Source organism: Meriones unguiculatus, chromosome 18 (genome assembly GCF_030254825.1).
Source record: "Meriones unguiculatus strain TT.TT164.6M chromosome 18, Bangor_MerUng_6.1, whole genome shotgun sequence".
Taxonomy (NCBI): Eukaryota; Metazoa; Chordata; class Mammalia; order Rodentia; family Muridae; genus Meriones; species Meriones unguiculatus.
The window spans coordinates 77,068,181-77,085,691 of record NC_083365.1 but is presented as its reverse complement, the minus strand read 5'-3'; the positions used below and the strand labels follow the sequence as shown (position 1 = coordinate 77,085,691).

At 39.7% G+C, this 17,511-nt stretch overlaps 1 protein-coding gene across 6 annotated transcripts in view; it reads left to right on the top strand.

The window, feature by feature from the left end:
* Positions 1 to 17,511, top strand: part of Srgap2 (SLIT-ROBO Rho GTPase activating protein 2) — a 228,934-nt gene that overhangs the window by 176,698 nt on the left and 34,725 nt on the right. For all 6 annotated transcript variants that reach the window (XM_060372062.1, XM_060372063.1, XM_060372060.1 and 3 more), the window contains exons 9-13: positions 1,052 to 1,153; positions 2,360 to 2,557; positions 12,625 to 12,709; positions 14,945 to 14,972; positions 16,660 to 16,684. In XM_060372062.1, the coding sequence (XP_060228045.1) occupies positions 1,052 to 1,153; positions 2,360 to 2,557; positions 12,625 to 12,709; positions 14,945 to 14,972; positions 16,660 to 16,684 (438 nt within the window). The remainder of the gene's footprint in view (positions 1 to 1,051; positions 1,154 to 2,359; positions 2,558 to 12,624; positions 12,710 to 14,944; positions 14,973 to 16,659; positions 16,685 to 17,511) is intronic.

Below are 17,511 nucleotides of genomic sequence, written 5' to 3'. Positions count from 1 at the left end.
CCTTTTCAAAAGTGTTTTTTAGTAAGAGGATGGTTTGCAAGTATATGAAAATAATATACTAAAACTAACACATAAACTTTTAAAAATAACATTAAAAAAAACCTAAAAATAACATAAAACTCTTTGCTAAGGGTGAAGGATCCCAGTTCTATCCAGATGTCTCCAGATGTCTCTCTTATGATAAGAGCTAAAGGACGCTTGGTAAAGTGACAGACACTGCCTCCACATGGGTCCTACCACCTCCCAGCTTTCTGCCTCTCATCAGTCTTCCAGGAGATTGGATCACATCATGCCGTAGCCTTATCTTTATCAAGAGAGACTAGGGCAGCTCATCCTTCACAGAGGATAAAGTTGGTTGGTAGTTAATTGGGGCTGGGAGGGGGGGGGATCCCAGACCTCGTAAGATACAATGATAGCTATTTACAAGATGTGAAGTTCCATCATATCTCATGCCCTCCAGGGCTTTCTAACATAGCCCGTGAACTTGTTCCCATATTCACATGAACTGTTTCCCATTGACTCAAAACTCTCACAGATGGCCCAGATTTATAAACATACTGGTTGCCAACAGCAATGAGTTAGCTTCCTGGCCCACTTCTCTACTGCTTTTTAACTCTAGGGTATGAAGTGGGAAGAGGGACGTGCCAGAGAGGTGACCACTTGGACATTTGGCAGGAACTTCACTTTGCCAAAGTGTTGGGTTTCTAGAGCAGAGGCTGTCTGAGGCACTTTTGTCTAGCCTCCTCAGAATTCCATAGATCTGCAGACATTGCTAGACCTACTGTTGCCAACCACCCACCTGCCTATGGGTTCCAAAGAGAGAAACATGGTCTTTCCAAACAAATTCCCCTCCCCATTCCTTTCATGTACTCTTTGTTCTGGAAGTTCACACATACAGTCTTTGGATTTTGTTTGCAAATAGAAACTGCAAACCTTCCAGTAGTTGGGATACCTAATACAGTATAAATCATTTCATCAGCAGTAATGAGAACTCTGAAATCCTCAAAAGATATGTGTCCTCTTCCTAACCTCATGTTGCTTTTTCTGACAGGCCTCTCAGCTCTGTGCCCAGCAGCCGGTACAGAGTGAGCTGGTGCAGAGATGCCAACAACTGCAGTCTCGCTTATCCACTTTGAAGATTGAAAATGAAGAGGTATGTTTCCTTCCTAGGAGGCTCGGAGCCACTATTTCCTTGTTGAACTACTTGCGGCTGTCCATCGGGACAGGTGGCGTGAGCATGCAGAGAATGTCCGGGCTATTGCAAAGATTTCCTGGCCAAGTGGAAGCTTTTGCTTTCCCCGCTGCTACATCCTGCCCTTGAAATCCAGGAAGTTGTTCTTGTACATTACCAAAGGTTGTGCTCTATTTTAAGCTTTTACAAAATGCCCCTCCTCACTACACTTTTAATCAAAGTAGTACTTGGCCACTGTTTGAACAATACCAAATCTCTGAAATGACCCACTCATGACTGTCTTTTTCCAGCATTTTAAAAAAGAAACCTTTGACTTTGACACTTCAGACATCTCTATCCTCTTACAAGAGGATAGAGGGTGACTTTTTTTTTTTAAACATAGCATATTTTCTTCTAATATCCAATTTAAAGGGGCAATTTGATCAGTAATCCAGTTTTCAGCTGCACTGAGGTGGCTTTTTACCTTGTATCTTAATAAGTCTTAACTTTACTAGGCGGGACTAGGGTTGGGTCACTTAGTTTACAAATAGGAAAGTAAATTCAATGATTGGTTGATGGTCATGAAACAGCACCAGGAACACATGAAGAACTAGACCGAGCACATATTTTAACTAGCTGTGGTATGGTGGGAATATTAGTTTGCAATTATTTTGTTCTCTTTTCCTTTGCACTTCCATTATAATAAAGAAGTAGTACTAAATCTTAAAAATAAACATTGGGGTTAGAGAGATGGTTAAGGGGTTAAAAGCACTGGCTGCTCTTGCAAAAGACCCAGATGTGGCTTCTGATACCTGCATGGTAGCTCTCAGACATCACTGACTTCATCTAGGAGCTCTTCGGCCTCCACAGCCACCAAGCACTGCATGGGATATACACACATGCAGACAAAACATCCTTACACATAAAAAGAGGCAAGTCAAGTTCATAGCAGAAAAGGGGTAGGGGCGTTTAGGTATTTGCTGGAGCACCAGGCTGAAGCAGGGTTCTCGTGATGTTTATCACTCTCTGTTCAGTGAGATGTGGAACAGTAATCTCTGCTACCATCCTCCTTCTTTCCCTACCTCTCCCTTGAGACCAATACTCCCTCTCAGTTCCTCCTAGTTGCTACTCTTACTTGCTACTTTATAGCCTGCCTCTCATGGTTATTTTTGGCCATTATGGTTATAGGTGAAAAAGACAATGGAGGCAACCCTGCAGACCATTCAGGACATCGTAACAGTGGAGGATTTTGATGTGTCTGACTGCTTCCAGTATAGCAATTCCATGGAGTCTGTCAAGTCAACAGTCTCAGAAACATTCATGAGCAAGCCCAGCATTGCTAAGAGGAGAGCTAACCAGCAAGAGACAGAGCAGTTTTATTTCACGGTAAGGATACTCATTGGCCTCACAGGAGCATTAGTAGATACTGTGACACCAAAGGGAGCTTTGGAATTCAAGAGTTTTTGTCAACTGTCTGAAAAGCAAGCTTTAAATACACTAGATTTGAATCTGGCATACTTAGAAACCATCTCTACACTTAAAACAAAAACATCAAGAAGTTATATATGTCAGCTGGAGATCTCAAAGAAAGGGATGCTCCTAATGTTTTAGGGAAAACTTTAATCAGCTAGTAGGCTTTCATTTGAAAGCAGCCCTCTCAGTCACAGGAGATCATGACAAGGGACTTAGTTTCTTGGGGTTTTGTTTTGTTTTGTTTTGTTTTAGTCTTTAGGGATTTTTATTTTAAAATTCTTTTTTTTTAATTTTTAATTATACTTTATTTAGTTTGTATCCTCCCTCTAGTTCCCTCCCTGCTCCCCTCCCAATCCCTTCCTTCATCCCCCTTCTCCACACACTCCCCTCCCCAAGTCCACTAGTAGGGGAGGGTTTCTTTTTCTTCCTTCTGATCCTAGTCTGTTAGGTCTCATAAGGAGTGGCTGCATTGTCTTCCTCTGTGGCCCGGTAAGGCTGCTCCCCCCCTCAGGGGGAGGTGATCAAAGAGCAGGCCAGTCAGCTCATGTCAGAAGTAGTCCCTGTTCCCATTACTCTGGAACCCACTTGGACACTGAACTGCCATGGGCTACATCTGTGCAGGGGTTCTAGGTTATCTCCATGCATGGTACTTGGTTGGAGTATGAGTCACAGGAAAGACCCCTGTGCTCAAATTTTTTGGTTCTCCTTGTGTGCTTCCTGTCCTCTCCAGATCTTACTGTTTCCCACTTCTTTCATAAGATTTCCCTGCATTCTGCCCAAAGTTTGGCCATAAGTCTCAACATCTGCTTTGATAGTCTGCAGGGCAGAGCCTTTCAGAGGCCCTCTGTGGGAGGCTCCTAACTTGTTTCCTGTTTTTTTCTTCTTCTTCTTCTTCTTCTGGTGTCCATCCTCTTTGCCTTTCACAATGGGGGTTGAGCATTTTAGCCAGAGTCCACCCTCTTGATTAGTTTCTTTAGGTGTACAGATTTTAGTAGGTTTATCCTATATTATATGTCTATATGAGTGAGTATATACCTTGTGTGTCTTTCTGCTTCTGGGATAGCTCACTCAGGATGATCCTTTCCAGATCCCACCATTTACCTGCAAATTTCATGATTTCCTTGTTTTTCATTGCTGAGTAATATTCCATTGTGTAGATATACCACAATTTCTGTATCCATTCTTCAGTGGAGAGGCATCTGGGTTGTTTCCAGCTTCTGGCTATTATAAATAAAGCTGCTACAAACATGGTTGAGCAAATGTCCTTATTGTGTACTTGAGCCTCTTTTGGATATATGCCTAGGAGTGGTATGGCTGGATCTTGAGGAAGCACTATTCTTAGTTGTCTGAGAAAGCACCAGAAATTGATTTCCAGAGTGGTTGTACAAGTTTACATTCCCACCAGCAGTGGAGGAGGGTTCCCCTTTCCCCACAACCTCTCCAACATATGTTGTCACATGAGTTTTTCATCTTGGCCATTCTTATGGGTATAAGGTGAAATCTCAAGGTCGTTTTGATTTGCATTTCCCTGATGGCTAATGACGTTGAGCATTTCTTTAAGTGTTTCTCTGCCATATTCCTCTACAGAGAATTCTCTGTTTAGCTCTGTTCCCCATTTTTAATTGGATTACTTGATTTGTTGCTTTTCAACTTCTTTAATGCTTTATATATACTGGATATTAGCCCTCTGTCACATAGAGGGTTGGTGAAGATTCTTTCCCAATCTGTAGGCAGTCATTTTGTTTTGAGAACAGTGTCCTTTGCTTTACAGAAGCTTTTCAGTTTAATGAGGTCCCATTTATTGATTGTTGATCTTAGAGCCTGTGCTGTTGGTGTTCTGTTCAGGAACTTGTATCCTGTACCAATGAGTTCTAGGGTCTTCCCCACTTTTTCTTCTAACCTATTTAATGTGTCTGGTTTTATGTTGAGGTCTTTGATCCACTTGGACTTTAGTTTTTTGTGCGGGGTGATAAGTGTGGATCTATTTGTATTTTTCTACATGTAGACATCCAGTTAGACCAGCACCATTTGTTGAAGAAGCTATCTTTTTTCCATTGTATGGTTTTGGCATCTTTGTCAAAGATCAGGTGTCCATCATAAGTGTGTAGGTTTATTTCTGGGTCTTCTATTTGGTAATTTCTTGGTTTTTGAGAACTATATTCAGATAACCTTGCCAATATGTCTTGTTTTAAAAAGTCTAAAGTCTCCCCTAAGTTATTTAAATACATTATCATGTAACTTTCATTATTAGGAAGTTATGTTTTCTAATTATTGGTAAAAGTTAAAGACATTTAAATGTGCAAGTTAATGGATTTTTAGAGAATTCCAAAGCGGTGTATTTTACTCATCTTTCTCAGGTCTCTTTTTAGAGAGGGAGGGGTGTGTGTGTGTGTGTGTGTGTGTGTGTGTGTGTTTGTATAAATGTTAATAGTTTTTTTTTTAATCTGCTAGCTGGTCTTTTATGCCATTTTTAATAATTAAGTTATTTTGAACTTGCCAATTCCGTCTTATTGCCTGCACTAAAATTTATTTCTCTATCTTCTGATGACCAAGAAAAGAAAAACTAGCTTTACAGTTGTAAGATGAAACATGGCCATTGAAAATGCATACTGACCAAATGAAAAGACTTCACTTTTGTTCCAGTCATGAAGCACCCTCAGCATGGAGCAAATTAGATTTTTCTTCCACCTGGGACAATTTGTTTAATTTTCTTTGAACATTGTCCTTTTTTCTTTAAGAGCTCTAACATGATTGATTGGTATTTTTGTAAATCTGCTTCAATTAGTTAAGCTTTAAATCTTTGATACTTTTGGTTTTTTTTTTTAATCTCAAAGTAGACTTTTGAAAGAGTGTGATTTAAGAGTGTTGTTCTAAAACTACTGAAAATTTTTTGTTATATAAAGAAAAACGAGTGATTTTATTTTTAAAAATTATTTAGAGCTTACAACTGACAAAATGAAAAATGTAACACATTTTACTGTGAAATCATTTTAAAACATAGTTATTATATAAAACTTTGAAGCAAAAAGAAAAAAGATACATATAAGCATTTATTTAAAATTATATTTACAAAGAGACACCTTTTTATGTAAACATATATATTACATTATGAATTTAAGTCTTTTAATTATATTTTCTAATTGTTTGGGGGTTGGCTTTTTTCCTGGTGGAACTTTCATATGTGCTAGGCAAGAGCTGCAGCACTAAGCCCTGTCTGCAGTCTGTATTACATTTTCTAAGCAAATTTATAAAGAGAGTGAAAGGGTTAATCGCCTAGTTCATGGTACTCAGTAACTGCTACCCATTTTACCGTCATCAGTATTAATCCATGCATCAGTTGTTGTTAGGTTATTTACTGACCATTCTATCCTGTATTTACTCTATGCCAGATTCTATGCTATGAATTGGGAATGCTTAGAGTATAAGAGAAAGAGGAGAATGAGGCCTTAGGCATATACAGGGAGACTTTGGTTTTGACTTCATGTGTTTCTAAACAAGAACGGTATGGTTTTTAAATGTGTGGGTGTACATGAGCAGCAACAAAGATAAATGGAGCTGGGGAAAACATTACACAAACTGAGTTTTGTGCTTGATTTTTAAAACGAGTAGGTCAAAAAGAACTGGGAAGGAGAATAAAATTCGTTAAGGAGAGCAGACTATGTAAAAGTTTAATGGCCTACAGAAACCTAAATTACATGTTAGTTAATAGAACTTTTGACTCTAAGGGGGGCTATCACTGCTCCTATTACCAAACTATATTATCTCTTAATGATAGGATTTTTTTGGCAGCTCTTTTTGAGCTGCAATGTCCTGATCTTATTGTATTTCATAAGATTCCATTTTTAAAATATATTTTATTAATAACTTGAGAATTCCATTTATGCATACAATGTTTTGACCATTTTACCCCCTCTATTTCTCCAATTAAGAAATTTGGGGATTTAGGGGTTGGAGAGATGGCTTAGTCAGTAAACTACAAGCCACACAAGCATGAAGACCTAAGTTTGAGCCCCAGTAACCCATGTGAAAACAAAACAAAACAAACAAACAAACCAAAAAACTAGAAAACCTGTAATTTCAGAGCTAGGGAGAAGAAACAGGGGGATTCCTGGGTCTTGCGAGCCAGCCAGTCTAGTAAACTGGTGGGCTTCAGATTCAGTGAGAGTCCTTGCATGAAAAAATAAGGTAGAGAGCAACTGAGGAATACACTGCCACTAACACAAGCCTCTAGCATATATACATACACATACAACAAAAAAAAAGAAAAGAAAATTTGGGCATAAAAATCTGTACTTAAGACAGTCTTTGTCAGAATTATTTTCTGCTTTGAATGAATTGATAACATACATATTCAGAAGTTGATATTCTTCTTCCAAAACAAGAAGGCTGATGAGATGCTTCAGCACTTTCAAGAGCTCATATACTGCTCTTGCATAGGACCTGAGTTTTATTCCCAACACCCATGGCTGGATGCTCACAACTGCCTATAACTCCAGCTCTCAGGGATCCAATGCCCCTGGCCTTTGTGGGCACCAGTACTTACTTACCCACCTGTTTCCCCTGTTATCTCAATATATTGGGGCTCTGCAACCTATTCCTGACTTTAGTGGCCATGGTACTCCTTGTCAAATTTTTGTGCACTTTTGCTTTGATTAAGAGAAATGAGTTTTGGCTTATCCAGCAATAGATTTACAGGAATTCTTTGTTTTGTGATCGGATATGAAATATGTCAGATAATTTATTTCCTGATAGCAGGACATTTTTGATGGTGGTAGTGAAATAGAGTTCAGGTCCCCATATTAAAACAGGGACTGCCTATGCTTGCCAAACCATGTTTAAAAAAAAAAAAAAAAAGGCAGTACATCTTGGAAGTTGCCAGCTCTTGGAAAGTTGTGATGAGATCCCTCATTGTGGTTTGACTCATAGCTAGTCTGTCTAGTGACTATATTGGGCTTTTGGGATAGTTTTCTGCCTGCTTGCTACTGTCATCAGATTAATCTGCCCATGTGACATCAATTGGAAATGTGAAGCATGTCTTGCCAAGGTCAGTTGCTTGCAATAGTAGGTGGAAAATTATAAAATTTTAAACTTGAAGCAACTTTTAAATATCATCTGACCCAGCCTTCTCATTTGAAAGGTTTGAAGAAGAAAAAAAAAAAGGAAAAACAAGCACAGTGGGATGGGTAGGTTGAACAAGGCCTTCATCAACAGCTGAACCCTTTAGAACTCAGGTCACCTGCTATGCACAGGCTTTTCCTGCTGAGGAGCTAAAGTGAAAGGTTCAGCACCTCTCTTCCATTAGTACATTAAGGGAATTTTCTGACCTCCTTGTCTGTCACCTGTCTCCTATAGTACATCATATCTCAGTGTCTACTTCTTTTTCTTGTTATACCTTTTTTAAAAGACTCAACTATACCAAAAGGAAACTAGGGAGAAAGTAGAGCCTTATGTTACCCCTGATACCTACTTTCTTCCCTTCTGCCATTGATTGAAATGAGCATATCCTATCCTTTCAGAGATTTCTATGCATAGGCAGCCTGTGATCTATCAGTAAGTGCCTCTTAATACAATAAATTACACTGGAAATTGTAACAAATGAGGCTGGGAATATAGCTCAGTAGTTAAGAGTGCCTGCCTAGCATGTGTGACACTGAGTTCCATCTTCAGCCCTGCAAGAGACATTTAAGAAATAAAATATGACAAACAGAAGAATTCCACTTTCACTGTCCTCTAGTTTACTGTTATCACTTGTTTTGGATATTATTTGTGTTAGTCCAAAAATATTTGTCTCATATCTCACACAAATCTTCTTTCAGTGGCTGGACAGAACTCCATTGTATAGGTACATCATCTTTATTTAATCAGTTCTCTGCTGTGGGGAGGCCTTTTCTCTGCTTAGCCAAGAATTATCAAAGCCTTAGAAAGCTAGAGTTTCCCCTAAATATTTTTATGCAAAAATTGGAGTGTGGGATTCTTTTTTTTTTTTTTTTCAGTGCAATTTATTCAGGAACCTTGAGCAATCATCTGACCCTGGGTAAAGCCAGCCCACTTTAAATAGCCTCTGGGTAGCCAACCTCAGCATGCCACGTGGGCAATGCAGATAGGTCCACATACATGGAAGCAAGCCAGATCCTCAGCCTTAGCCAAATGTGGAGTTGTTTGTGACAGAGAGCACTCACCATCGGGAAGGTGGAAGGCGGAAACCAGCTCCATCTTTCAGGCATGGCATTACGCAGCTCTCTACAGTTCCCCCTTTTTGTTTTGGACGCATCAGGCAAGAGTAGAGGTCTGATCTCTGATATTAGAAATAAATTGGGACTTTGTACCGATGTTCATTTAGGTGTCATCCACCCAAAGAGCATCAGCCCCGTCCGATACCTTTTTCTCAGAAGCGGGACCTGGGGCAAAAATTGGAGTGTGGGATTCTTTTAAAAAACTTTTTTTTCAGATTTATTTTGGTTTTATGAGTTTTTGTCTGCATGCAGTGCTTCCAAAGGCCAGAAGAGGGCATTGGAACTCCAAAACTGTACATCATTGTTTGTGAGCCACCAAGTGTTTGCTGAGAATTGCACCCAGATCCTCTGCAAGTGTAGTAAGTGCTTTTAACTGCTGAGCCATCTCTCCAGTCCCAAGTATGGAGTTCTAAAATAGTAGGTAGAATGAGGAAGGGAATGAAAATTGTGGCTGATAAAGTAGCAAAGTAAAACTATCTGAATTCTTAGGAGTAGACTTGGAGAAGACAGTAGAAGAGAAGGCAGTCCATCAAGCAAGCCACTAGACTTAAGAGCTATAATCTGATATATAACAGTATGTATGTGTGTGTATGTGTGCATGCGCACAGTCTGATTTATATAATATTGATATTATGCTGAATCACCAGAAAGCTACTTAATTCTTCCCATGGCTTTAACTGTCTCAGCTCTGTGTGTTCAGCAGCAACTGAACATTTCCACCTCAGCTACACTGATAAAGGCAGGATTATTTATCCCCAGCATGTCTGTCCTGACTTCTGGGTGAGATAAGAAAGTAATGAATAGCATGTCTGCAGACTCTGGGAGCCCTTTACCTTCCCACCTAGATACAAAACCCAAAGTTTCTTTTTACCCTAGTATTAGAGATGCAGAACATATCTTGAAACAGTTTGATCCTCTGTATTTAATGAAACCTGAAAGGTAATAGCATACTTCTTTTTCAGATTATTATTTGTTATAATGGTTCACCAAGTGTCAGTTGAAGTCACCTAGTGAGATGTGAACTTGGGATTGGAAGAAGAGTTGGGAATTGAGACTAGAAACATGAGTGTGAGAAAGGAATTTTTATTCATCCCCTTTCAGAATTTTGTCTGTATTCTAAGCATTCAGGTCTGTGTTAGGAGTTATAGCTTCTTGAATTTTCAACCACTTGAGACTCCTGGAATAACCTTCTAAGATAGGCTTTTCAGGGTTGTACTTTTAGCAATGGATATTTCCTAGAGGCTTTTCCACTCTGGATCCTAAGTATGATTCCAAGCCCGCAATTAGGCATTGGATGGAGATTAGGATATCATCCAGGGAAGGCTGACAGCAAGTGAGCTGACAGCTGGAACAGATGGAAAGAGGAAGGTGACAAGAGAGCCTATTTTCATGCAGATGTTCTCATGCAGAGGCATAAAGGATCAGGGAACAGGCCTTAAATAAGACAGCAGAAATGATTTAGCATAGGATTTGTCTCTGGCTTGTTTTCTTTAGAGTAGGGATACCCTTAGGGGCTGGGTTTGTAATTGCAAGGAGCAGCCTATACAGAGGAGAATGAGATTGCTCATTTATTCATTCTTCATATTTAATACATTTCTACTATCTTCCAGGAGTGGCACTAAGCATCATGGGTAGTCAGGATAATCAATGACATGGTCTCTGGATAGAAAAGACATCAGAGGGAAAACCCTTCTATGATAACACTGTATGAGAATGGTGCCATGGGAATTTACAAGTTGCCCATAGGACCATATGGGCAAGCAAAAGGCCCAGGGGCCATCTCCCAGATAAGTAAGCTTTCCTTCTTTTTAAATGGGAATGAAGAGGGAAAGCTCTTAGTTAAAACTTCATACTCTACCCCCCCCCAAAAAAAGAGTAAGTGGAACTCAGGACTTTTCATTTTTTCTTTATTTATCTTTAACGAAATGGTAATAGTTATAAAAATAAAAGGCTTGGCATACATTTTTTTTAGGGCACAGTAAAAGACTGAAGTATTATTATTAAAATGATTGTTCATTGGAGCAAAGTCAAGTCTTTCTAGTCGATCATGGATCATACTCTGGGAGACCCTCCCATTTGCTTCTAAGTTAAACTCCATCATATGAACCAATGCAGCAGGAGAGCCAAGGCAGACTCAGATCCTCAAGAATAGATGAGAGGAGAGTGGAAAACATCCTCACCTGGTATTACCACTTACTAGCTTGCATTGACACTCTCCCTCTCCTAGGATTGTCTTGTCATCTCGCTTCCTCATCTATGTATAGAGTTACATGAGAATCAGATGAGAGACTATGTGCTAAAGTAGTCTAAAGCCTCTTGGGTTTCTGTTAATGTAAAAAGAATGACTAATGTGAAAGTCTGTTCTGCTTCTCTTTGGCTCTGTATAGTAGGTGGAACATTTTATTATAATGCTTCAGAGCACACGGCATTCTGTCAAACTGCATGTTTGAATACTATTTGTGTGACAAGACATAAATGTAAATCTACTTAGCTCAGATAGAGAGCCCATGACAGACCATAATACGGATACCACCAAAGTCCAACTTGGTGAACTATTGAGTTTTATTGGGGTTACCTACAGGAGAATGGGTGAACGATTACTTAGAGGAGCAGAAATGACTCAAAGATATCTTCATCACAAAAGCTCTCAAAAATTGGGCACCTGGGGTAGACTACATAGCCTGCAGGTAGCTCAATGAGTTAAAGAGTGTCCTTTCTAGATAGCTTAGTCTGAACCTCTTCCGGGCAGGTCAGCTGGTTTCTGCTTCTTTTCAAGCTGATTGCCTATCCTCTGCTTTATCTGAAGTAACTCAGTAGTCTATATTGTTTACTCTTGAAAAAGGAGGGCCTAGTGAATCTGGGTGGTTTCAGAAACTGCCTGGGCCTATTTTGAGTTTTTTACTTCTCTCTCATGAAGCTTCCCTAGGATTAGAATGTTTCAGTGGAGTTTGGGGAGAGATACTCACTACACAACAGATCGTAACTTCATCACTCCCTTTGAGTAATTTTATTAATCTCTTTAAATCCCACCATCTTCTTCTCATTACTCAAATAAAGTGGGAGTAATGATAATAGTGATTTATACAGTTGTTTTAAAGATTTGGTGAATTATCCAGTCAAACATAGTCTCTCATAAGCCAGACAAGAGTTGATGAGATGTCAAAACTGAAATTGCAACATAGCAGTCATATTTCTCCTGCTATTGCAGGTGTGGTGGCACATCACATCTCACTTGGAATCTGTATATGCATACAGTAGGTGGCAGTCACTCCAGCCAAGCACTCAGAAACTCCCAATTCTCAAGAAGCCTATATTAGAGTAGAGGATGAGACTTACTAAGGTCTGGCTTACACAAGGCCACTCTATGGGCTAGGCCTACCATTGACACTACTGCTAGAGCAATGAAATGCACCCTGGGAGGAGCAGGATATCAGCCTAAGTGGCAGAGAGCAGTGCATGTTTTCCCAACAACAACACTGAGACTCAGGCAGGCTGTCATTCTTTCTGCTGTTCTCGTTCTTCACTGGGGGCGAAGGAGGCAGAGGAGGGACTCTACTTAGAAAGCCATTTTTTTTTTATCCAGGCTAAGATTAAATTCATAGGAAAATCCTGATTTTCCTGGGCCAGAAATTGAGTCAGAAAGTCAGAAATCAAATGCCCTTTCAGAGGTAATAGAACAGTTGAACATTTGTGTCTTGTGTTTTCTTCAAGAATCTAAGTTCTCCTCTTTCTCCTCTTCCCTTACAGAAAATGAAGGAGTACTTAGAGGGAAGGAACCTTATCACCAAGTTACAAGCCAAACATGACCTCCTGCAGAAAACCCTGGGAGAAAGTGAGTGTGCACATGCTCTGCTAGAGGTTGGTAGAGCAGAGAGGCAGCACTTTCTTCCTTAGCACATGCCTCTTGTCCTCAACCAACTAGCCCCAACTGGTTACATGAATGTGTTTCTTTTCCTAGCCTGTTCAGTGTGAAAGCACTCCCCTAAATGGCTGCTTGCATAGTGGGAAAACAGCAATGTGTAACGAAATGCTAATCTTCATCATCTGTTTCTTTAAGTGGAGTGGAATGTACCTGCTTTCCACCCAAACTGTTCACCTTCCTGCTGCATTTGCAGTAAAGGGCCATGGGTTATCACCTTTCCAGACACTTGTTAAAACTCCCAGTCCTGGGGAAAGAGAAGGTCCTCAAATGGAAGGAGATGGATAGAGTTGTTGCTTCTTTAGCTTTCAAAGTTAAACATTCATTTCCTTTTACCTAAATGGCTGCCATCTCTCTAGTGTGGCTGTACTAAGACCAAAGTGCTGCATGTACTGTCTCATCTCTGGCAATAATCTTAAGCAAACACTAGAAAGTACTGAGGCAGAGAACTAGACAGACTTTCTGGACTTTCTCTCCCCAGTCAACTGTCAACCAGAAGGCGAAGGTTGAAAAAGAAGCTTCCCTGAGGTTGCTTGGAACCCTGCCCAGGTCTCCTACCTAGCTCTCAGCATCCTATGATTAATGACATTCCCAGGTTGGGGATGCCCCTGAATGTTCTACTCCTCCTGTCTATCCCACTAATCTCTTCTCTTAAAGATGAAGCCACAGGGAACATACAGTCTCATCTGTGACAGATATGCCTGCACTCATACAGAAGTCTAACATTTTAAAATAAATTCTTGAGCACTCATCAGACAAACTGTGAAGTAAAGCAAAATTTACAAGGCTCATTGGCTTTTTAGCTCAAGAATTGGAATCTATTTTTCAAACCAGACTCACCTACCAACACTTCTTGCCTTGTCCTTGTGCTGCCCTGGACAATTCCCCCAGATAATTTCTCTCTCTAGCATCTTTGATATTGTGATTTTTTTTTTTAAAGATGTTTGCGCTAATGTGAAAAAAAAAAAAGCAAGAGCCTTTTAGTAACTTGATCTTTTCCCACACAGACATGTGGAGCACGAGAGCCAAGCATGTCTGTGTGTGTATGTGTGTATTTATATGTATATGTACCAAATAACATTACTCTAGAGGGATAGATGTTGGCCATTGGGGCTGCAAATTGCCATAATTTGAAGATGACAAGTTTCAGAGATAGAGAAAAATAATAGCTATAAATCATCCTGTGTGCAAATCATCATGTCCTGCCTTCTGTAAGTATTTGTCACATAATGCAAGAGCCTCTTATTTTTGCCACAAAGGGATAATTGATGTGTATGAATATTCCAAAATGGAAATGGGACAGATGTTGAAAATAATGGCTCAGAATAGTATTTTTTGCAAATGAATGCCAAGCCTTTGGTAACAGGGCTGTTAAAGATTGGGGGATGGTATTGCTGACAACTATCTTAACAATTAGCAACACTAAATGAAAAAAAAAAAAAAAACCCTGCCCTCTCCCAACCCTTAGAGTTGCCTTTCCTGGGTCTTAAATAAGGAGTATGGGAGTTGATCTTGTCTTTCCAGGCTCAATGCCTGCCAGAGTTTGCCACTGATTTAGCTAAGACAGATCAAGCTTCATTACCTATTGCCCAAAAAAGGCAATATATTACATCATGGTTTATGCATTCATATATACATATTTTTATTTTTAAAATTTCTTAACAACTTTAAGGTTTTCCATTTCATTTTTCAAAGCTATCTATGGCCCATGAAAACCTTACCACCTGTCATTAGACTGAAAGCCATCATTTGCTCGCCATGTGGGTACTTGCTCATATAGTGACAAACTAGGACAAAGGAGTGTCCCCAAAAATCTACCTTTCCCCTCCATTACACACACACTAAGCATGTACATAAGAAGATGAATTTCATGTATGAGAAGGCTTATAATTTTTTTTCTCTAGAGTAAGATTTGACTTGTTCTTACCATACATCCGTACCTGTTTTCTCATTTGAGAAGCAGAATTGATAAGGTTCAGAGAACCTAGAGCAGCAAAGTTCCTGCCCAAAAGGAGGTTGGGGGCAATCCTTTTCTTTTCTGCTTCTGGTTCCCTAAGAAGATATGAAGTGCACAGTAATTCCTAGGGTGTACAGCTCTCCCCATTCCTTCTGCTTCAACAAATGTATTTTGCCCTTTTCTTTCCACAGGTCAGCGGACAGATTGTAGTCTTGCCAGGTAAGTGGCCCTGGGAAGGGATAAGGAGAGGCCCAGGGAAAATAGCAACCTGGGAAAGTGCCATAGAGTTGTATTGTAAAAGATGTTTGATGACTTTGCAAAGGAGTGGCCTGAGATAGGAATTGCTTCCTTCTTTTTGCCTTACCAACTCCCTCTCCTTTCAAGTGGCTCTGGGGTTACTGCTATTTAGGGAAGTCTGAACAAAATTATATCATGGGAGTTATCACTTGATAAAAATCTTCCCAAAAACTCCCCAAAGCCACTATATTGCAAAGAAAATAAATGTTGGACTCTGGATCTTGGTAACCTCTTAGCTAGAGGACTTTAATATGTGGCCTTAGGGGAAGTCTCTGATGCAAAAAAGATTAGATGATAGCATTTGATCTGAGAAATTTTTTTGTATGTGTGTGTATGTGGCCCTAATTAATGACTATTGGTGGGTAATGAAATATTACATTGCATTGGCTTGCCAAATAGCACCGGGAGAAATCTCTGCTGATATATAAGTATGCAATCCTCTGAGTCTTTCTCCACCTTCCCTCCCTCTCCACCTCAGCCAAATATTTTCCTTCACAGTCATGATGGTGTGATGAGCTGGCAGAGAGCAAGGCATTCATTCAGCCAGCACCTTGAGATGCCTAAAAATGTGCTGATTTAAAAGGAGAACATGATTTAATGAACCAGACTGCATTATATTAACCTGGTAACTCATACAGTCATGAGGCCATTTAGTCATTATTTAGTGATAACTTAATTTGATTTTCATCATTTTGTCTTAGTGGATTGCAGCCAAGGTCTAATATACCATTCTCGAGGACTGGAGGGAACTAAGAAGATGAAATTCTGTAGAATCTATCTCCTGGTGGTATAGTCTTAGCTTCATCAGAGGTACCACATCTCTGGAAAAACTAAAAAGAGTTGGTTATCCCTTCATCCACCTATGACCTTGGACTATTTATCTTCCCTTTCAGAATATCAGTCTCCTCTGGTTGAAGGAAAGGCCATTATGTTAGCTCTGAGAAGCACTAAGATTTCAGCAAGGTGCCTTAAGGCAGGCTGGCAGCAGAGTCAGTAAGGTCCAGCATCAGAATGGTGTATTCCCAAAGCAGGGCAGTGCTGCTCTCCTTGTTGAGTAGTGTGCTTCTGTATCTAAAACCTTTGAGAAAAAGCTTCAACAGCTGACATAGCTTGAATAACACTGACAGAGGGGCCCTGAGGTTCCTTTGATGTCCTGCCATCTAAATAAAAAAAAAAATTAATTATTGGGTTTTTTTTCTTTTCCCTGAGAGTCTCAAGAGAAAATATACACTCTTTGGTGTCTATTATTGTTTCCTTTCATAGAAAGATCTTAAAATTTTCTAACATAACTCTGCTTTACTACAGATTAAACCATTTGGGTCCTATTAAGTTTTGAAAAGTGGTAGGCATTAAAACCAGGGACCTCTGTGCCTTTATGACAGAATACAGTTTATTAAGCTTTTATTGGAAAATAACTTTGCAAGTCTCTTAGCTGTTTCTGGGACTGAACTCAATGTGATATGTTTCATTACCTGCTGTTATAGTTGTTTTACGTGATTTAAAGCTTTAGTTCTGAATTTAAGAGTGATTGTCTCATTCTGTCCCAATTTTCTCTTTTTTCCTTCCTGTTGCTGGGCTGATCCTTTCTGATTGGGTGGGGCAACCACAGGCGAAGCTCTACTGTGAGGAAACAGGTAAGAGCCCAACAGAGCCAAACTGTACAGCCTGGCTCATTTAAATTAAGTACCTCCCATAGCCATTACTGAATTTCATGGCATACCTCTGACCTCATTCTTGTGCTTGGTTGTATCTTTAGTTATGGTATGGTTAAGATTGTGGCAACCACTGATTCCAAGTATCCTGGAATTATCATAGGTTTTGTGAGTCATTCTTCCCGTTAGTTATTTAACTTTCTGGCATGTTAGGTTTGGTTTAAATTTAGACAAATTGTTCCATAACAGCTCATGATATCCTTCTCTAGGAGAACATAAGGTGGCCCCACACTTCCTTACATCTATCCTAATACACCAGCAGCTCAAGGTAGCTGATTGTCAATATAAAAAGTCTTGCTTAAATTTGTAGGTTTTGCTTGCTTCTGCTAACATTGTCATCTTAGATGTATTCCTGAAATACCCTAATAATGTAGCTCTGAAATTGTTTGGGGAACAATATAAAAGAAGTGCTCAGCTTGACAGCTCTGCACACAACTCTCACCATTGTATTAAAATCCACTGCTGAGCAACCAGTTCTCACTCATGTTAGGAGGGATCTTAGCAGTGGCCTTGAGTAACCCACATCAGGAGAAATCTCAATACAGCTCCTACTAACTTTAAAAGAAAAATAAATTAAATGAAGTGTATTTTTGCAGTAGCAAAATTCCATTCACTAGTTAGAGTCTATGGTGAGTACTGAATCGACTGCATGTTCCCTTTGCTCCTCACACCAGTTCTGCAGGAGGGAAAGTTAGCAAAAACAGGGTGGGAGGCAGGGCTCAGAAATATCATTCTGTCCACCCAGGAAA